Source organism: Oryzias latipes, chromosome 2, assembly GCF_002234675.1.
Source record: "Oryzias latipes chromosome 2, ASM223467v1".
In the NCBI taxonomy this organism is placed as follows: domain Eukaryota; kingdom Metazoa; phylum Chordata; class Actinopteri; order Beloniformes; family Adrianichthyidae; genus Oryzias; species Oryzias latipes.
The window spans coordinates 14,197,744-14,220,204 of NC_019860.2; the positions used below are offsets into that span (position 1 = coordinate 14,197,744).

Below are 22,461 nucleotides of genomic sequence, written 5' to 3' on the forward strand. Positions count from 1 at the left end.
GTGGTATCTTAGATGACCCCACCCTTACATTGACGTGTTCTCCCTACCATGACAAAGGTGGATAAAGGTGGAAAGATTTCATGTAATCCATGGACACCAGTGTAGATCACAAATCATTGAAGAAAAAAGGTTCAGAGCACTGTCTAGTGGGTCTAGATGACCCGACTCCCAACATTAAAATGCCTAGGATAGCACAAGGGTTAAACCAGTTGTTTTAATTTTTAAGAAGTCAAATTTTGGCATGATTAAGCATGTGTCTTTTGGATTACCATCAGGACTACAATACTTCAATTTGTTTAAGTAAATTTGGTTGTTGATGATGTGGGAGGAGTGAACTTTAGTTAGTTTCACTAGATTATGAATCTAGTGTAAATATATAAATATATTATATTATATGCATGATGTCAATAAGTTTGCTCAGTTTCATAAAATACTGATTTAAACATTTTTTTTAAATGATTACCGAGAGAAGCTGAGTAGAACAACCTGAAAAAATCATGGATATGTTCACAATGTTCAAAATCGTTGTGGACGAGGTGTAATAAATCTCGTCTTTAAACAAGTAATCCATTAAATGTCACAGCATTGATTGAGCACTAGTTGGCAGATTAATTTAACCCATTGACGCCTCCCCCTCGCGTTCCAAACAGGAAGTACCCGCATCCCCCAAGAAGTCCAAATCCGACAGACTTCCATAAAAAAATAAACAGCTATTACTAAGTCAATATAGCTGTCAGAATAAGACTGCGGTCACATATCCCAAAATACCACCATGCGGCGATCTAAATGCAGGTTTTTTTTTGGCAAATTCGGCAGGTGACTACTCGGAGGCATTTGTAACCAGGAGGTGACAGTTGTATTTTTTAAACCTCAGTTGTATTTTTAAACAACGTACGCAGAATTTTTTTTTTGACATCACATTTGCAGGTTGTGCAGTGGCAGTCGAGTGACATGTGGTTTGTCTTATGATCAACTGATTTCAGACTGCCACATTCCAGCCCCACCACCCCCCACCCCCCAGCTGCCATGTGCTGTCCCACTGCCACTGTCCGATTGCTAGAAATCGTGAAGAAGCAGCGCGGGCACTCAAAGAGGGCTGTTGAGATGGGCCAGGGGGCCCGGCAATGACCAGACATCAATCTGGCAATCTCGGCCGTATGTACAAATGGGGAGACGGTATTGATGCTGCGCAAAACTCATCATCCCGTTGATAGCACCACAGCGACTCAGTGACATGTGTCTTGACAAATTGTGGTTGATGCTTAGAAGAATACATCCATCCATGCATCTTCCTCCGCTTATCCGGGACCAGGTCGCTGGGGTTGCAGTCTAAATAAAGATGCCCAGAATTCCCTCACCACATCTTCCAGCTCTTCTGAGGGGACCCCAACCAGTTCCCAGGCCAGGCAAGAGACGTATTCTCTCCAGCGTGTCCTGGATCTTCCCCGGGCCTCCGCCCAGTGGGACATGGCTCCCACTGGCTCCTCTAGATGTGGAGGAGAGGCGGTTCTACTCCGAGCTCTCTCTGGGTGGAGGAAGAATGCAAAGAAGACAGCACATTCTCCTCGCTGCACTACTTACAGTATACAAGAAAAGCAATGCGCACAACAAAGGCGAAGAATAAGTTATTGGGTTAGGCCGTGGTTGCAGCGCAGGGTGTGCTCCAGCCTACTGGGCAGCCAGTGGCTCTTGATCTGGATGTCCGCCGTCTGTAGACATTTACACATCGTCCAATTAGAGCTGCTGCTGGCCGGCGATAAGACTGCCACTGATGAAAAGCACGGTGGCAGTTGTGTTTGTGACCAAAACCTAACCTTTCTTGCTTTTCCGCCATGTTTTTAACATGCTCTTGCTAATCCAGATTTTATTTCATGATATTTTTTCTTCAATGCAAAATTATTCAAGTTATATATTGACCAATCAGATGCCTCAGGAAGTATATGTGGTCTGATGTTGAACGTCTCAAACATTAAATTGGAAGATTTTCCCAAACCTCCTTTCTATTATTTCTTACTGACTTCCTCTGGCTCCAACATGGTGACGTCCGTATCACGAAAAAAATGGCAGTTAAAGTTCCTTCATCAACTACCAATTCGCAAATTATTTTTGTTTTTACAAACACACTGACTTCACATTTTATACCAAAAAAGTCGTTTTCCTTCCACCCCCACCTCCACCCCCACCAAATTTAGTAGTTTCTCCAAGTTTTTATAATTACCTCACCAAATAGCAGCAAAGTGTTAGAAACTAACATTCATAGTCCATAACAATCCAGGTATTTCCTAAATATTGTTTTAACAAATTTACATCAAGAGAGAGTACCTCTGCAGAGACGGAGGTGACCTGTGTCGCCTGTGATCAATGCGTCAGTCTATTAAGTGAAGGTGCTTTGATCAGTACATCTCAATGATGTTTGTGGAGTTCAGTCATCTTGGGTTAATTTCCACAGGAAAATAAATGAGATTCTGTTCATAATCCTGTTTACGGAATGCAGTGAATACGAAGACTACTTAAGGCAAAATTTAAAGATAAAAAAAAAAAAACATTGGCAGCTTCATCTTTAGGAGGAGAAAGTGATGATCGGGGACAGTGAAGCACATGAATGGCTTAGAGCGGAGGTCCATGAGCGGTGACACATCTGTGGCCTGCTGCCAAGGGAAATTCAGTTATCTAGGAACATCTACTCGCCCCGAATACACGCTTGGGACCACCTTCAACCTTAACTCCAACTCTGAGGAAGGATAAAAGAAAGCAGGAGAAAAAGGTGACAGTAATAATAGCCCATATTTACAAACTGGCCTTCGGAAATGGACAACCGTTAATTGTTTTTATTGTGTCTATACTTTCTATTGTTTAGAAACACATCTTGATGTCACTATCACGAGGGCGGTGGTGATGCAGACGTAGAGCGGTCGACCTCTGATCAGAATGTTGCAGGTTCAGTTCCCGCCTTGCCTGTCAATGTGTCAAAGTGTCCTTGTTTAAGGCACTGAACGCTACATTGCTCCTGGTGGCTATAAATTGGCACCAATTTTATGTTTGTGTTATTTTTTTCTAGAGCTTTAGCTCCAGTGTTTACCTTTTTTGAAATATCGTACCTCTTCAATTTTTTACGCAACTAAATGTAATTCCAGCGGATCCTGAAGGGGAGACGCTGAAGTGCTCACATAATCAACACGATGGGTTTGTCGCAGAGAAAAGTGGCGTGTGCAACCCTTATAAGGTGTTGCATATCCATACTGATGGACACAACAGATATCTTCAGCTTATCTTAGTGTCAGAATCTCACTCTTGGACGTAACATTTGTCTTTCCAGCAAAACTAGCATAAACGTTGTGAAGCTCAAAATTATAACCTCATCACCTTTTTCCTTTTTGTTACACTTTTCCCATCTCTTTCGTTTGTAAAAAAAGTATATATATGAATATATATATATATATATATATATATATATATATATATATATATATATATATATATATATATATATATATATATATATATATATATATATATATATATATAAAACATGAAATGTAATAGGTAAATAAAAAATAATAAAAAAGCAAAACAATAGGGTTTATACAAATATACTCCTTGGCTATTAGAAGATGCATAACCCCTTTTTGTAACAGTAAAACCTGTCCAACATAAAAGGCCTTCAGCCTTCATCTGTTTGCTCAGATGTTAGACAGGACAAGTAAAAAAATAATAATAATAAAAAAAAAAAAAATATATATATATATATATATATAGGAGCAGAAAAGCGCAGTGCTAGGAAGACAGCTAAGATATCCCCAAGCTCCCAGGCCTTTGGTAGAGGACCTGAACCTGGGTGAGAAACCACGCACGGAAGGGTGGTGGTGGTGGTGGTGGTGGTGGTGGCGGGGGGGGGGGGTTCACATAAAAAGCTTAATTCTAAGTGTGGGTGATAAACCTCAATAAGTCACTAAGTCTTGCACATTGGATGTAGACTCTAATCGGCAACTATCTGGATGGAGACAGTTGATAGTTGGACTGGCAGAAGGTAATCTGAGATGCAGGCGTCCTCGATAAGCTGCAATCAGGTATGAGGCAGACAACGCCGTTGTAGATGCAACTCAACAGCAGCACTATCGTCGAAATCAACATCCACTTCCAATGCCAAATTAAAATCGACCTCCGTATCCCTGATCTGGCCCTTCAAACGATACAAAGCTGTGCTGTTGTTACCAGCAAACCATTACTCTGGGATTGTACATTTTCACATCTATGCATACATCCCAATTCTTGAAAGCATTTACAAGAAACAACCTTACCGCTTTTCTTGCTTGTTCAAATAAAAGTGGTCAGAGCTAATAAACCTTTTATCGTACAGTGCTCCTTGTATTTATCACCTGATGTGTGCCTGCAACGCTGCAGCAAGTCACTGAATCGCGACCACTTTCACACAGAGCTAGTGTGGAGAAAAGAAAAAAAAAAAAGCCTGAGGGAAACTATTCAACCCCTCCTTCTGTCCAAACATCCAGCTCATAGCTCATGTCCCGCTGCTGACTTGGCCGTTTTCCATAGTGCTTTTAGCCTCACTAATGTAGCTACCTATGTAGGTTAAAGACCCCCTCGTGGTCAACAAACACACCAGTGACATCTCAAGGTGAACCACGGTGTTCACATCATAGGCTGCCCCCTTCTGAGGGGCGGGCGATAAATGGGGCAGGAAGAAGAATGTCAGGGAGAAATATTTTAGCTGTGGAGCAGAATAAAAGGAAGCATGCCGACTCAGATCTCTTCTTTTGAATCTTTTTTTTTTTGTTCTGTAGCTTAATACCTCACATCAAATTTACGTAAGCACATGTGGGAAAGCCGTTCACGAAAGACGAACCCTTCTCCAGTTAATCCCCTTGTTCCGACTGCAGCGCTTTGGAATTTTCATTCCCCCCATAATTCCCTAAATGAAGGGAAAAAAGTCGATATGAAATGTACGGACCCTTACTCTGTCTAATTATACGCATTTATCACCAATCACAGCCTCACATTAGAATGCCGACTGTGGAAGCTTTTCTTGTACGGTAAGGTGAAGTGATGGATCAGCGCAATCCAGTTTATCTGTGCAGTAGGATAAAAAAAAAATCAGCAGAGTGATATGAGGATAGGGGGAATTTACAGTACGGAGGATGAAAATTAGAGAAAATAAAAGCAGGAGGAGAGCACATTCGGCAGAGAACTACCATCTTCTGGCTAATCTGGCTAAGGATTTCAAACCACACAAGAACAGCCAGAAAGGAAATCTTTTTTCTTTTAATTTAAAAATGAGTTTTCGAAATTGTAGTATTAGTGTTTAAAATTGAGTAAAATAGACTTTAGAGTTGTGAAAAAAATGACTTGTGAATTAGTTGTGAAAAAAAGCACCTTAAGCAGTCTTAAGAGCACTATTTTGACTTCCTGGTTGAAGCTGGTGTGAAAAAACAGGCAGCTGGAGTTTGATTGGTACCGAAAATTGAGTTTAAAACTATTTGTTTGAGAGGTCTAGGAGCAACTAACAAACCACCCACATATTCTAAATGTAGTATTGTCATTTTTATTTAAAAATATGTATAATTTTTCTGTTATTTGTGTTCCTTTTTACAGTCTACCATTCAAACAAACTTTCTTTCTACCCTGCCTTACAGTACAGGGCCAATCTTTTATTCCCATAAGGTCTAAATGGGTGGGGGAAAGCCTCATACAGTTCATCTATCATGTGTTTGCAACCAGAAATGTCAGAAACTGATGGTCATAAATAATCTTTGACGTGCCCTCACTGGTGGGAGCACTGCCGAACACTCCCTCAGTGTCATAGGGAACTACTTGTTAGCTTGTACTTCCATTGAGTCAAACACTGTCCATGGATTGTCGTCTTACGCTAACTGGACTTAAGAAATTAGCCAACAACATTCCTTGGAGTTTTTTTTCTCTTTCTTTTCTCTTAACTGAACAAAAAACTTCAGTTAGTAGAATATTGACACACTACAAAACCCTGATTGAAACAAGGATCCCCATTTCATCTTCTAAATACCTTAATTGTTCAAAAATAATATAGTTTTGAATGACAATATGAGTTGAAGAGCAACTTGAACTCTAAATATGTATATCCAGGTTCCTTAAAATAGACTGACTACAAACAATACCTTTTCCATTGGTCAGAATTGTTATAGGGACAAAAAATAATTCATCTTAGTAGGTCACTGGGTTTTGACATCTTATAATTTGCCAAAATAAGTTACCTTTGTGCTTGCACCAGGTCAGTATATACTGATATATACTGAAACAGGATCAGTTGACAAGGTAACCTCTAGGTGGCTGGTTCCGGAAGGTCAGTCCATATTTACACCTAAAAGAACCTGCCTAATTTAGGAAAAAACATAATTTATAGACCAACTTTGTTACATATAGAACAAAGGTGATATTTATGACCCTAAAATATTGCATATGAAATTAAAGATAGACATTAAGTGTTAGTCTTTTGATTGTTTTTATGTTTTTTTATGTCAGGACAAACTTTGTTTTTCCTGACATATTTGATGATTTTTTTAAAGACTACGTTTTGGCAATGTCGTTGTTGCCAGATACAACAAAATTTGGAAATTGGCTTTAAAGTGGCACAGTGGATTGGTGTCATGTTTAGCTTTACAGTGATCCCTCACTATAACGCGGTTTACTTTTCACGGTTTCGCTACTTCACGGATTTGCATCATGCATAGTGTTCTGCTTTCTGATTGGCTCAAAAGTCACTCTGCTTCTTCTCTACCTGTGCGTCAATAACGCTGCAGTTTAATATGTACACGTACGTAAAACAGCTTGCCAAATTTACATTACGTACGTGCAAATTATCTTGCAATTTCGAGTTTCTCTAAAACCCATAGAAAAAGAGCGACAACAACTGCCTATCACTATGTTCTTCTCCTGAACAAACACAGCTGCACCGCGGGCTTCAAAAGAAGAAAACACTGCAGAGCAGAGTCAGGATGCAGCGGCTCAGTCTGAAGAGCAGTGAAATACACCTGAGTCACTATTTGTCTGACTGTACTTTGTATTTTTTTCATAATTATTTAAAATTTTCTCCCATTTAATCCAATTACACGGGTCGCGGTGGGCGGGGCTAATCTCCGTAATTTGAAGCCTTCTGTTCACATTGATGATTAAAATTATTATTTGAAAGTACAGTACAGACGTTATTTGTTGAAAAAAACATTTCTAAAGTACTTTTATTTGTGAAACAAATGCTTGAGCCTGAAAAAAGGTTTTTTTCTTTCTTTTCAATGTATAATAGAGTATTTAATTGTATAATAATTAAAAAATAAATAAAGGTTTCTACTTCACGGACTTTGCCTAACACGGGTTCTTTTTGGAACGTAACCCCCGCGAAAAACAAGGGTTTACTGTATAGTCTTTGGTCACAGAGACAAGATTTTTGCAAGAAAAATACACACACATTTGTATCAATTGTCACTGAATGAGGCTTAGTTAATGTTAACTCACGACATAATTTGCGATAGGTTTCACGAAGGGTACATGAATTTCTGGGAGCTTCCCCCCCGACGTGTCGCAGTCTTATTTTTTACCTTCAGTAAGTATTAATACTCAAGTCGCCAAGTACTGTAAAAATGATCACATTTGATACAGGGTCTCAGCCGGTTTTCAAAAGAAACACTATCTCAAAGTATTCTGGAACGTTACTTAATTTTGTTTCATGTATCACATTTTCTGCACTTTAGGGCGCACCAGATATAAAGGCACACCATCAATGAATAGTCTATTTTATTACTTTTCGTATATAAAGTACACCAAACTATGAGGCGCATTAAGCTGGATAAGAGCAGAGAGAAGTTTGTCCGTCAGTAAATCTAGAACTTTTTTGTAACGTGCCACATGTAACACTGTAACTCCCAACCTGGTTTAGTAAAAATCAGAGTGATAACACTAAAACATACATTAGTTTGACTGTGCTAACTCCCAACCTTGTTGGTCACACTTAAAAAAAACAAAGCTCAACATTGCTACACGTTAGCCACATTCACATATTCTCAATACCTGTAACCCCCAACCTTGTTTTCAACACCTAACAGACTGATACCACTACAACAAACATTAGCTTGACTATGCGAAGTCCCAACCCCGTTGGTCACAAAAATAAAAAATAAAAAACAGTCTAAAACCGCTCTGAATTATGAAGCGTGCTGTTTTTGTTACAGTATCAGATGGTGCAAAAAAAATTGAGACAACTTTATGTTGGGGGTTGCTACATTTAGAAAAAAAAAAAATTTTTCACAAAGAGTAGTTTTTAGTATCTTATCCCTGAATAAACTTTGTCGTTTTATAGGTATTTACACATAGTTATATATTATATATATATATGTACACAAATATATATACATACATACATACAAATATATATGTGTGTATATATATATATATATATATATATATATATATATATATATATATATATGAGGTCTTTCCAAGGATCTGTTGTAGCCACAGCTTCGGGGTTACTGCCCAGAGGGCTCCAATTACCACAGGCACCACTGTCACCTTCACTTTCAAGGCTTTCTCCAGTTCTTCTCTGAGTCCAGTTGTTCATGTTCCTTCTTCCTGATGTTCCCATCGCTTGGCACTGCCACATCCACCACAACGGCTTTCCTCTGTTCTTTATCCACCACTACAATGTCTGGTTGGTTCCCCATTGCCATCCTATCAGTCTGGACCTGGAAGTCCCACAGGATCTTTGCCCTTTCATTCTCTACCACCTTCGGAGGTGTTTCCCATTTTGATCTTGGGGTTTCCAGTCCATATTCTGCACACATGTTCCTGTATATTATTCCAGCACCTTGATTGTGGCGCTCCTTGTATGATTTCCCTGCCAGCATCTTGCACCCTGCAGTTATGTGCTGGATTGTTTCAGGCGCCTCGTTGCACAGCCTACACCTTGGGTCTTGTGTGGTGTGGTAGATCTGAGCCTCTACTGCTCTGGTGCTCACCCCGAATAGCTAACGGAAGGGCGAACGATCTTAATCCAGAAGGATTGCTCAAAGGGTGCACACACCCTTACATCCAACTACCGGCCAATAACCTGTCTGTCCACAACATGGAAACTCATGTCAGGCATCATTGCAACCAAGATAAAAAGGCACATGGATCAATTCATGAGCAACACACAGAAGGGCATTGGTAGAGACTCCAGAGGAGCCAAACACCAACTCCTGGTTGACAGAACAGTCGCTCAAGAGTGCAGGTCACGACACACCAACCCGTGCATAGCCTGGATTGATTACAAGAAAGCCTATGACTCAATGCCATACACGTGGATCACTGAATGCTTGGAGCTGTACAACATCAACAGGACTCTAAGAGCCTTCATAGGAAACTCAATGAAGCTGTGGAAAACACCACTTGAAGCCAATGGGAAGCCACTTGCACAAGTGGGAAAATGGGAAACACCTCCGAAGGTGGTAGAGAATGAGAGGGCAAAGATCCTGTGGGACTTCCAGATCCAGACTGATAGGATAGTAATAGCAAAACCAACCAGACATTGAAGTGGTGGATAAAGAACAGAGGAAAGCCGTTGTGGTGGATGTGGCAGTGCCAAGCGATGGGAACATCAGGAAGAAGGAACAGCTAAGATACTGCGCAGGACCCTCAACCTCCCAGGCCTCTGGTAGAGGACCCGAGCCTGGAGGAGAAACCATCCGCGGAGGGTGAGAGAGGCGGTTTTTTTTTTTTTTTTTTTTATATATATATATATATTCTACTCTGATAGCGTTTACAGATGAGGCTGAGGCTCTCCTCTAAAACTGCAGCCATGAAAGACAGTGAGCAATGCATCACCCTCTAGGGAGTTTGGGGAAATGAACCATTCTAAAGGCCTACTATATTCAACGGGACACAAGCTCAGGCGGTCTTGCCAAACTGTCACAACACCAGAGATGCCGACATACACAAACAGACACATACACTCTCTACAAAAGCTACACAAACTAGAGTGACAGGATGTTAAAAGTAGAAGGAAAGCGCACACTTAGAAGGGGCTACACAAGTTACGAGAAAATAAACTGACAATAACATCATGCAACAAAGCCAGCTGACAGATGACCAGATTTCTGACAGCGGCTTCCAATGGCGGCTCCTCTGCCCCAGCACTGGTGCTCTGTTGCCATGGGAGATGTTTATGTAAGCCATGCCTAATCCTGTTAACTGTTACTTCGACTGATGAGCAGTGAAAGTGTTCAGCAATGCTGCTCTGAAAATGATTGTTTGTCTGGCAACAAATGGGTAGAGAGGGTGGAGTATTTTAGATGAAAGGGAAAACGAGAGCAGAAAATCAGCATTTAGAGATGAATTCAATTGAATCCTTGTGCTTGATTAACATCAAATGTTAAGTGGGTCTACAATTTCATATTAACAGGGTTTTTTCCTGTTAAAATTAACCTTAAAATGGTAATAAAGACATGAAGTCTTCAGTGATGTTCGGTCCTTATATAGCTTTTCTCAACTATTTGTAGAAGCAACGACAAGAAAGAAATCCTCCAGAACAGCGTGAATGAAAGCCTTGCAACCTCATTTTTCTTCCATCTGCGTTCGATCCTGTCCCAAAAATGAATTTGCTTGTAAGGATTTGGCTTTACCTTCTTTTAAACAGCTAACCTTTAAGTTTTTAGGTGATCAGATTCCACCGTTTTCTCAGCCACAGCAAGAAGGTCTGAGCTTAATCGTGCCAATTAAAGAAAGGAGTGTATGAGCGTGTCATAGAAAAGAGGATTATGCAGCTATAAAAGAAAAGCAAGTGGGAGAAGAACGAAACAGCAGGGAAATCGGAAGGTTCATTCACAATGAAATGGCGTTTGAAGACTCAGGAATGCGTTTTCATATCTCTGGTTCATGGTGCACGAAAAAAATAAAAACTTTCATTTCAATCTAAACTGCCAACTTTCCAATGGATTTTTCTTGTACATACCTTTAAAAGCCCCACATTGGGAAGCTTCAAACATGTTAAAGGTTCCTGTTTATTACCTTGTTTGGGGTTTTCAGGATAGTTTTTATGGTTTCACACTGTAGTGAACCGCACCAGGGTTCATTTGCAAGCGTACCTTTGCTTGAACCCTTTAACACTGGAGATGTAACCAGCGACACCTAAATAACACATGCGCTTTCACATACTGTAACATATTTGAGTGTTTATGCAATCAAAATGAATTCACTGATGCATTAACGCTTGAAGAGTTTCAGTAGTCTGAAGAATGTCAACACTGGAGCTAAAGCTCCAGAGTTAAAGGGTTAATGTAGACCAGAGTTCTCTTGTTTTTTGGTCTGCACACCTGACAAACAAGGTGGACCATCTGAAGAAACAAACTTTTTGGGATAAACTCGTATACATTCTGAAGGGCACTGGCTGCAAGAATTTTTAAGATCGTAGACCACTCTGTGAGCTCAGAGATTGACACTGTTTATGCACATTCTTCTTTCAGTCGACATGTTATACCCAACACCGGGTATGTGTGTACATAGCGCTGAATTTGGGTTTTTGAATGCACTTTTAACATATGGTGTTCACACTGGACTGTTTCTACCCAATACTAGCTCACTTACTGTTGGAAGAACCTTGGTGTGAAGTGTCAAAGTGATACAACTCTTGTGGAACTTGCACCAGGCCTTTTCTTTCACAGCTCTATTCCGATTTATGAAAGACTAAGTTTCATATATTTCTTTCCGGGTACAAATCGCAATTATTATTTCTCCTTCATGATCGGTTTTTTAACCGGTCTGAAGTTCTGTGTTTTTAAAAGGACTCAACCCATCATTCTTACCAAACCCGAGTCTCTTATTGGACAAAGTCCAACTGGTTTAACTTTTGATGCGTACTCAACTACATAGAGCCTGAAATCTAACTTAAAAAGGTAGATAGCTGCACGTCAACCCCAGTGTTTTAAATGCGGAAGCCAGAGAGGGGCATACAAACATTTATATAGACTTTTTAATGAAAGTGGTTGCTCGAGCGCACGTTTTTCGAACCTGGTGTGAACATAGCATAGGAAGCCAGTGAGCGGATCTCACAAATGACTAGAGTGTGGCGTAAGGGCATTATATGACAGCATCACCCATATGTCATACGTGCGTGTAACTCACATTACCCTAGCAAAAATTTTGGAGAACACTTACCACATGCACAACAATCATATGTTCCATTTTTATGGCATCCATTAAGGTGGCCTCACGACTTACAAGGAAACTGGAAGACTTCCCTGCACTCTCTTTGAGATGTGCCCAAACCTGTCCACGTCCCTCCACGGGTCAACCCAAAAACCTGCAGCACCCAAACAGGTCAACTCTCATTACATGCTTTTCTGTGCAAAAGTACAACCAGTTCAAAGAAAACCCTACAAAACTATCTTCTTAGAACAATTTATCTTAAAAAATGTATTTTCCTGTCTTTTATGTTAAAATAGTTCCATGGCTCCCATCTGTAGCATGCCCGCGAAAACGCTACACAGCAGCGGAGCTTCTAGTCCATTAAAAGCAGTTTTGTTCTACTCAGCACGTCATCATCACTTTGATCAGCCTCTGCTGATCACAGCACTCAGAGGAACATTAAAACACATGCTGCACAGAGGGACTTGGCTCTCCATTGCCGTGTCCTCCTCCCCGTTTATACCTCTAGTTCAGGCGCACAGGCGCGGGGACACAATAATTCCCAGAGGTTTCGGGCGTTTCGTGAGGAACAAAGTGATCGACCTTCGTGAACGATTGGAGTTAGTAACGTACCGTTTGTTCTCCCTCTATTCTTTTCTCCTTTATGGAAAGCAAAGTAGGCAGGGACAGGGGACATTACTGCTGTGCACGTGAAAACGCGCATGTTGATAAGCAGGTTTTTTTTTGTCGTTGTTGATGAGGAGCGCTGTAAAAAGGGCTATTAGCTCCCAACAGCCAGCACAGCACTGCAGCTCAGTCATGAATAACGCTCCAACACATTTATACACACACCATAGAGTCATCCCTAGCTAAATGAGAAATCACACAACTCTCTTATGTTTGCTTTTACCCGCATTACAGGCGCGCTACGTTTAGCACATCTTTGGACCTCGGCGGTTTTTGGCATCCGTCCAAAGTCTGTTTTAACAGTGACAGATTGGTTGTCTTGGTAGCTGTTTTTCTCAGATGCCAGAAACTGTACACCAAGCTCATTAGAAAAGAGACAAACCAGCAGCAGTTGACTGCGAGTTCTGTGCCAGCCCAGCAGCAGACACAGTTGGGGAGCTGCAGAGATGGGACAGAAGCTGTGCGCTGAGGTGTCCGGACATGGACACGCAAGACAACAAACAAAAGAGTTCTATCAAAACAACTCAAAGAGTTGGAATAAACTCATTGTGGCTTTAGTCTAAATGTGTATCACTAAAGTGAGCTTTTTCATTGATTTTTAAAGTATATAATAATGCATCAGAGCTGTGACTGCTCAACAGAAAACAAAAATTTGGAATATATTGACGATGACATGGTGTCGTACCAAATTGATAGGAAGAAAGGTTTTTTTGGGTCAATGTTGCATTTAAGTCCGGTGTTGACTCTTATCTTTTTGCCCTAACCACTGGTGATTGTAAGGAATTAAGTGATGTCATTAACCATAGTTATTCAATTTTAGCTCTGTCTTGGCTATCCCTAAATAGTTTATTTTAAGGGCTAAAAATGTAAATATCACCTTAACGCTCCCTTAACTTCGGACCCTGCATTTTTTATTCCAAAAAAGGCAAAAAATAAAAGTACCAAATGTGGCAGTTTCTTAAATAGCCACTAGGGGCTGGTTTTAAATGGTTTCAATTACCAAGAAGTACCAAGTGTTGCCATTCCTCAAATAGTCACTGGAGGCTAATGTGAGAAAAGAAAAAGATTCACCTGTTTAGATGTACCTAATGTTGCATGTCCTAAAGTAGCCATTGGAGGCTTATGTCAGAAGGGACAAGTTTCCAATTGTTTAGACAATGTTGCAGTTCTTCAAATGATCACTCGGGGCTGGTGTCACAAGGGAAATATTTGCATTATCCAGAACTACTTAATGTTGCAATTCCTCAAATAGCCACTGGATGCTAACGCGAGAAGAGACAAAATTCCTATTATTAAAAGTATACCAAATTTTGCAATTCAGCCACTAAGGGCTGCAATCAAAGTTTCCAATTACCTTTAATGACCAAATGCTGCAATTCCTCAAATAGCCACTGGACGCTGGTGTCATAATTTAGAAATTTCTCAGAACTCCCAAATGTTGCAGTTTCTCAAATTGCCCCAAGGGGATGGTGTGAAAAAAAAGATTCCTACTTTTTATAAGTAGCAAATGATGCAGTTCCTCAAATGGCCACTGGGGCATGGTGTCAGAAAGGAAAGTTTACTATTTCTCAAAAGTACCAAATGTTGCAGTTCCTCAATATTGCCATTAGAACACCGGTGTCAGAAGGGAGAAGTTCTCATTCTTTAGAAAGTACCAAATTTTGCTGTCCCTCAATTGGCCACTGGAAGACTGATGTTAAAAGGGGACATTTTTCCATTACCCAGGGGTATCAAATGCTGCAGTTTCTCAAATGGCCACTGGTGGCTGGTGTCAAAAGTGAAAAGTTTTGCATTACTCAAAACCACGAAATGTTGCTGTTTTCTCAAATAACCACTGAAGGCTGGAGTGAAAAGGTAAACGATCCCATTATATAGAAGTGACACATGGTGCAGTTCCTCAAATGGCCACTGGAGACCTAGAATCAGAAGATAAAAGGTCTCATTATTTAGAATTACCATATATTGCACTTCCACAAATGGCCACTGGAGGCTGGTGTCAGAAGGTAGAAGTGTCCCAGTGACTGCCATGTTGAAAACATCAGACTTTTACAACAAATAGATGTCTGTTCACCCAGATGTTAAAAACAATTTTGATGTAGATTCCTTTATATTCTAATACTGGGTTTTGGGGGTTGAGGTTTCTTTTTAAATCAGTTCTTTTTAGATTTTATGCAACATAAATGTATTCTCTTTGTCTTTGTCAGTCATTTAAGGCCCGTTTTTGAGTTGGGCGGGATTAACGCTGGTCAATGTGCCTGTCCCACTTCAGGCGTCTTTAATGACGTTCCAAATTTTATCTTCACATTGGAAGTCATGTATTCCCATGTGTATTTGATCATACTTTAAAGACATAGTCAAACTTTTTGTTTGAACAATGGTTATTATAGCACATTATTTGAAGGGCTTTGTTGCCTTTGCCTTAGCTGTTTTTGACTGCATTGAGAACTAAGACTCCCCTACCCCCTTTTAAATGTCAGGCTATCTAAGAAGGGTTCAATGTATCTCACAAAACATTCTTCTCTCACCTTTTGTCGCTCATGCAGGGATGGGCAGGCGTACGACCGGGCGGTTTGCATGCCACATGGATTCGGTGCAGATCAGCAGCACTGCTTTGACATTGCACAGTTGAATGGTGTGTGATATGAAGAGTGACCCGAGTGCGCGGAGGGTAAACGAAGTGACTCCCCGGTGGGGCAGCTTGTTCTCTTCAGCCCTCATTCAGAGTTTAGACAAGTCCCATGACAGTAGGAGATTAATGAAGCTGCTCCAGTACTGTGAGCCCTTTAGGACACGCACGGTCAAACACACACAGTCATGGTCTACGGTAATATATTTGGACGTTTGGTGTAGTAAACATTTTCTGAAAAAACTACTCTTAAATGATTTTATTATGCATATTTCGTTATGAATATCTTGTGGAAATGTTGTACTGAATTATTTGACGGACAATATCCACATCTTTATCCTTTAGGCAAAAATATAAATATTTTTTGTTTTAAATCGGGTATCTAAACTACTAATGACGCTCATTTACTAACCTTCATCCCCTATATCAAAAAGCGGTTGGTTGTCCGTTTCTATTGCAGTATGGAGATGATATAAGCGAACTGCACCAAAGAGAGTGAGGAGGATGTCGCATTAACACATGGACCCGTCTCTAACCTGCAGTTGAGTTGGCAGTCATGCGCAAAGCAGCACTGCCACACTGTGGCAACGATTTACCACTGCAGCTGGGAAACCTTTTGCTTCAAAAGCAACTCCAAAGAGGCCAAAAATAAAATAAACAAAGAGAAAAGGCCAAAACATGAAAGGCCTCTTAATAATAACAACAAAAGATTAAAGAAACACTGGATTTTATTTTAAAACAAAACAAAAAATCAAAGAAGGTAATAAGAAATAATATACCAATGTAATAATTTAAATTTAAGGGTTAAAAATCTACAAAATTACTATTACAAAATAGCTTAAACGACAAATGAAAAACAAACATTCAGATTAAAGGTATAAACCCACCCTCATGTCAAAGTTTTAGATTTTCGCCATCTGAAATTTGTGACTTTAATGACAAGGAATTTTTGGGGGGACTAAATGCCTCTAAAGAAAGTTTTAGCCCATTCATTTCCTCTGATCGATTCATCCTCTAATATAATTTTTAGTTAATGCTTTTTCTGACTTCATACATAGATTTGTTGCTATTGTCCCTTCTTTGACCTGTACAAGTCGTTTCACTGGGTTTTTTGGGTTATTTCACCTATTCATCCATGCAACAATTGTCTTTAACTTTGAGATCCAGCTCACTTATTTTCCAAACAGCTACTTCACTGATCTGCTGCTAACTACCTTGATCAGGTGTGTTTAGTTGATCAAAGGCTTAAACCACCTGGTCCAGATCACCAGCAGTGAGTAGGGTAGGGTATTTGATGTAGACTTCTGATTTTGTGGTAGAACACCTCGGCTATATCGAGCGTTCAGCAAGCTTTTAGCGAAGTATGGGCTTTTATTTTGGCGAGGTTTTACAAGTTGAAGTCTATCTTTAATTTTTATTTGTTTCATGCCATTTTTGATGTAGTTCTGACTTGCGATACACTTTGCATGTTCAGTATGGGGGGTTAATCCAACGACATCTGAGATGTTGCCGGCAACGCTCTATGACCCACTCCTCAATTGTTCACGTGATTAACGTGAATCAGCTGATTCTAAGGTGGAGAAAAGCAACTTTATATATTGCTTTGGATGGATATGCAATCTATTTCTAACAAAACTTTGCGCATAACAACAAAACGTTGCTTTTCCTGGTGATGGAATCAGTTCATTTGTGTTGATTTCGTCAACACCTCACTACTGTAAAGTGTTGCAGTTGAAGAATTACGGTAGTCGAAAGAATCAACGGTGAAGCTAAAGCACCTTTCTTAAATGGTTAAACTGACAACTGACAGGGAGTCCTGACCAAGTAACCAAAAAAATCTGAACATTGACAGAACAATATATATAAAACTACTTTGCTTTTTTTTCATATATTAGCCTCAATCTATTCACTACATGAGAAAGAAAAGGTATAAATTTCACGGTTGAAAATGCGCCTTTCGTGTAAAACCTGTATTTTTGTAATAAGTAAAAGATTGTATCTTCACATCCATCTAATAGTGTCTCGATATACAAAAATATTTTGGGGCACATTTTTCAAAATTTTGACCAACTCTGTAAAGTGAAGTAAAACAAACAAACATAAAAAACCCTAACGTGCTTTCTCTATCAGACTCACCTTTTAATAGCGACTGAAATTTATTGGACATAAATAAAGTCTTGTACATTTTACAGCTATAGGAGCCTACATAGTAAGCAAAACATAAGTCTACTCATAGTTCTTGTGCAGAACTACACCACAGGGTAGTTCAAAACAGTATGTTGTGTAAATAGAGGCGGGGTAGGGTTGGCGGCTACAACCGGACAGCACTCCATGAAGAAAGATTAGGAGGGAAAACAAGGCGTCAACATGAGGAAGCTTTTTCGTGGCCGTCGTTCAGGACAGGATCGCCTGGGAATTCCGGACTCCCACCAGGTTGTCTGCACTGACAGACCTCCTCATAAGATATTTGCTCATGTCCTTATATTTGTCCTCACACAGCCTGGATATGGCCTGGAAAAAATAAGTGAAAGACAAACTTTAGTATCCGGTTACTAAACACACTGAACGATGCAACATGAACCAGGAGGTACTTGCTTCCAGTTTTTTGGCTCGCTTGTTGCTGAGCGGCTCCAGAGGGAAGTTGAGGTTGTTGTCATCGGCCAGCGAGCGCAGGTCGAAGTAATACTTGGCATAGACGCTGGCGGGGACGTTGATATTGAACTGGAGCAACTCGAGGAAATGGCGCTCCATCTCATTCCTGTTTTGTGGGATTTCCAAAATAGAAAAAAAGAAATCAAACCTCATGGGAGACGTGGCATTTGTGTGAAAACTGTAATGCTACTGACGAAGAGCAACACTGACATGTCCTCCACGGTAATGTCTTTGAGGATCTGGCAGTAGTCGACGTTCCACACCGCCTGATCGTCCCAGACTTTGGACGCCAACAGAACAGCTCCAAGGACAATGCGTTTCCAGTTGCAAGGACAAATGTCGATTTCGGCATAAGTCAGAAGCCTTTCCAGGTACACCTGGCACCACAAATTTGAAACATTACCAGCTTGTTTTGACAGTTGAAAAGCAAAAGAAGATGCTGTATACTCACCAGAGTAACAATGGCGCACTCAGCGGTGAGCTGCGCAGAGCTGAAGAGCGTTCTGATAAAGCGGTAGATGAGTTTGTGCTCTGGGTCGACTACCGAGTAATCGTCTGGGACCTTCTCCCTCTGCTGGGCAGAAGGTCCGTCAAGCGGTTTTACAGGCACAGTTGACAATGCTGCGTCACGGGGTCAAACACTCACCGATAAAGGATGCTTCTTTTCATCAAAGATGTCGAGCGAGCGGTTTGAATCCCTGCAGAGTGATTAACAAGCAAAAAGCGTAAGAAGGTGTTGAGTCAGTAACCCAATGGAATTTTTTAACCGTATGTAAAATCTACACATTTTTCCAATTTTTAGGTTAAAACAAATTTTCTTCAACTTTCTAATTTATGAGGCTAGTTACAATTTCTCTGCAGTTTTTGGAAAGCTCCACCCCCAGCAAATCTTTTGAAAATGATGAAGGGATTAATATTATCCAGGTATTTTTATTTTCACAATGGTTGACAGCAAACAGTTACTATTTTGTTATTTGTACAAAATACAGGAAATTTTGAAACCATTGATGGTTTTCATGCTACTTTAAGTCTACTTTTTTGTTGCAGAAGCCATGGAATATTTGGCACATTGCCTACCTGTTTTTAATGTGATAGTATATGGCCAATGAAACGCTGGAATGGAAAAGAAAACATTGGTGAAATTATTGCAAAACTTCAAGTGTTCTTTAGTGCCAACAATTTTTTAAAAGTCACTCACCATTTGATGGTGCTCTTGAGGTTGGGTTGACTGACCGTGCTGTCGTCTAAGAATATTGTTGAGCAGGAGCTATACTTCTTCGTCAGGGGCCCTGGGGACACCTGATTGCAAACAGATTGTTAAAGGTTTGCTTTTCCTCTGTTCCTCTTAAGGTCCTTACTGTTAAATGCACGTGAGAACTGGACTGAGCGAGTGTGTTGTCCCAAACAGAAAATGACTCGCTTCCGGTTACAACGAACCTGACGGTGTATTCAGACTGGAAAAGTCCGTTGGTCTGGACCAAGTCTGCTCAATTTTGTACAGACCGAGTATTGGACCTTGGGTTTGGTGTGTATTCAGACTGCCTTTCAACCAGACATTTCTGTTTTGAACCAAAGTTTTAAAAAACAACAACATGTGACCGAGGATCTCTTCAAGGAATAACGAGGGCAATAAAAGAAAGGATAATGGAAGTCCTACACTTTGCAATCCTTGTCAAGATGGTTCACTTATTGAAATATTATATTTCGCTGACCACTTTTGAACATCTGTATCAACATCAGGTACAACACTTTGGTATGGTGGAGGCATGCTCCAAGCAATTACTGAGGCGACAACAACTAAGAAGGTACGCTGATAAGTGTTTATGACATATCGATTGTCAGTAAAGCGGTGTGAGAAGCAATGTGTATCACCTTAAAAGTTGTTTTAATAAGTCTACATTCATCCGACCACATTTCAATGAATTGCTGTGTCTCATCGTCATGGTTGCTACGTTCCTACTCTGCTTACATGCCATAAGCTCCAAGCGAACCGGAGCTCAGTCCTTTTTGAATAAATGGGACTAAGAGCAGATCCTGGTCAGGGTCCGCTTGGCTGCAGTCAGACTAAAAATGTGTTCTGGATTATCGGGGGAAGCGAGCTCTGGTTCATTTTAAGCGGACCAAATGTGTCCGGTCTAAAAATACTCAAAGTCAACTCAGTCTGCAATTTTACGTGATACAGAAGTGACCATTTTGGACCAAGACGTCGTCGGTAAGCAAAAATTGGTCCGAGTCAGTCTGAGTCAACTTTTCTATGACAGCCATTCTCGCCACTCAGGAGTGAGCTTGTTTAAAGTCCACACTCCTACCAAAGAAAATTCCCTAATAGTCTTTAATCTTTAAAGCCGGAGCTAATAAAGACAAATATACGGTACATAAAATTTGTCAAACGTTTTCAAAGTTGGACGTAGGGGCCTGCAGGCACCACATACCTTTAGGAAGGCATTTGATTGGGAAGTTTTTAACTTGAATAACTTGCACTACAGGAAAAATATTGTATAAAAAAGAAAAACGGGTAGCCGAGTACGAATGCTTAATCTGATATATATAATTCACTAAGTAATAGTAGTTTATTTATCAATAGAAGTCAATGGAATTTCAGCTTTTTGGGATCGGTGAGGACTTCCTGTTTGAACGCAAGCAGGGAGTCACTCAGTCCAGTTCCCATATGCAGTGAATGGTGCTTACGTGATTCATGTAGTTGCTTTTCCTCTTCTCGCGCACTGGAAAGGGAAGGGAAGTTCGTCAGGCATGAAGCCGACATGATAAATCGAATGAAAACAATTTACAGGCGGAACACTGACCATCTGTCTGTGATTTGTTGAGGAAGAGGGTACTGGCTCTTGGGTGGTCTGATGGGTTTGCTTCTAGCTCTACAAAGAAGAGGAATAAAAGATATGACAATATGTAGTGCTAAAATTGAGCTCTACGACTCGGTTACACCACCGTCAGATGCCATAAGAGGCTCCCCACGCACCATCAGGGAGCTCTCTGTCACTGATGTGCTGCAGGTAGGTCCCGGTGTCCTCGCTCACGTCCTCAGTCGTGGTGATCAGACACTCGTCAAGTTCTACCTGCCTTCTGTGGATCTTTGGGCTCTCTGCAGGAGAGAAGCAGCAGGACACGGAACCGCCCATTGCTGACGGTCAACAACTCTATGACGACTAGAGCTGCTTCCCATACAACTACAGGGTGGAGGGTCCAAATTCTGCCTCAACCTTAGGGGGGCAGTCTTTTTTTTTTTAAACACACATTTACATAAAATAAAGTTGCATAACAGTTTTTGGGACAAACTAGTTTAAAGTATGTATTTAGTTAAATTAAGGGACTAATTAAGCTGCTGAGAACCTTTAGGATATCAGAGTGTACGTGCAGGACAGCTGACACATTCAGGGCGTGTGCGCAGCATTGCACTGGCGCACTTTGACAAAGAATTTCGGGCATGGATTTTCAGCTGTTTTCCAGTTTACGAAGATCGAATCTAACAGGGAATAGTCAAGATCTCCACGATCTTCCTTCATTGTCAGCAGGATGACGCCAGCTTCTGGAGCTCAATCCATTCCTGGCTCGGTCCTCGGCGGCAAAGATATGTCCATTTCGGCCGCTCTGCAGGGTTAAGGTGCGTCTTCAAAGTTGGCCAAGAAGCTAAGAAACAGACTCAAATGGCGAAGATTCCCATCGAGAAAATCCAAATAGTAGTGGGATTGAGATTTATAAGGAGCATTAGCTTTCATCTCGTCGCATTTACGGAGACTGGGGTGTAAAAACGACGGGAGCCGTTAAACTCCGCGGAAGCTTCCGGGTTGTACTTTCAAACTAAAAGCCTAGCTCGTTTTGTTCATAAAGAAAAAAAAAAGGAAAAAAAGGCACTTCAGCTTTCATGCAAGCCTAAATATTTATATAGTTATATTATATGGTATTCTGTTTCGCTTATACGATCTTGGAGGGACAGCCCAATGGAATTGCACTTTAGGATTTTTAGGTTGTTTAAAATATGTCTTCCACTTTCGGCTTCTCCCATCAGGGGTCGCCACAGCGAACAAGTCGCATGGTAAATTTGGCAATGTTTTACGCCGGATGCCCTTCCTGACGCAACCTTCTCAAACCGGGCTTGGAACCGGCACAGAGGTAGAGAAGGGAACAGGGAGCAGCCCGGAGTCGAACCCTGGTTTCACGGACGGAAGGCGTTGTTTAAAATATGTAATTAACTAAAATTACAAAATAATTTTAGTTTTATATATAAATATATATATATAACCCTAACCCTATAAAAATAATAAATAAATAAAAATGAAATTGTTTTTTTGGGGTGATATTTATTTACAAAGCAACAGATTAATTGAGAAAAAAAGTGT

At 40.5% G+C, this 22,461-nt stretch overlaps 1 protein-coding gene across 2 annotated transcripts; it reads right to left on the reverse strand.

Moving 5' to 3' along the window:
- Positions 1–17,569: 17,569 nt before the first annotated feature.
- LOC101158175 (cyclin-Y-like protein 1) lies at positions 17,570–21,909 on the reverse strand. 2 transcript variants are annotated; one of them, XM_004066533.4, is made up of 10 exons: positions 21,084–21,909; positions 20,911–20,979; positions 20,795–20,829; positions 19,305–19,405; positions 19,184–19,219; positions 18,753–18,804; positions 18,558–18,677; positions 18,317–18,483; positions 18,050–18,212; positions 17,570–17,965 (listed from the first exon to the last, which is right to left on the reverse strand). In XM_004066533.4, the coding sequence occupies exons 1-10, from the start codon at positions 21,241–21,243 to the stop codon at positions 17,849–17,851; spliced, it is 1,020 nt and encodes a 339-aa protein (XP_004066581.1). In that variant the 5' UTR covers positions 21,244–21,909; the 3' UTR covers positions 17,570–17,848. The 2 variants fall into 2 exon arrangements, with proteins under 2 accessions (XP_004066581.1, XP_011482117.1); XM_011483815.3 differs by having other exon boundaries at positions 18,558–18,680.
- Between the last annotated feature and the right edge of the window lie 552 nt (positions 21,910–22,461).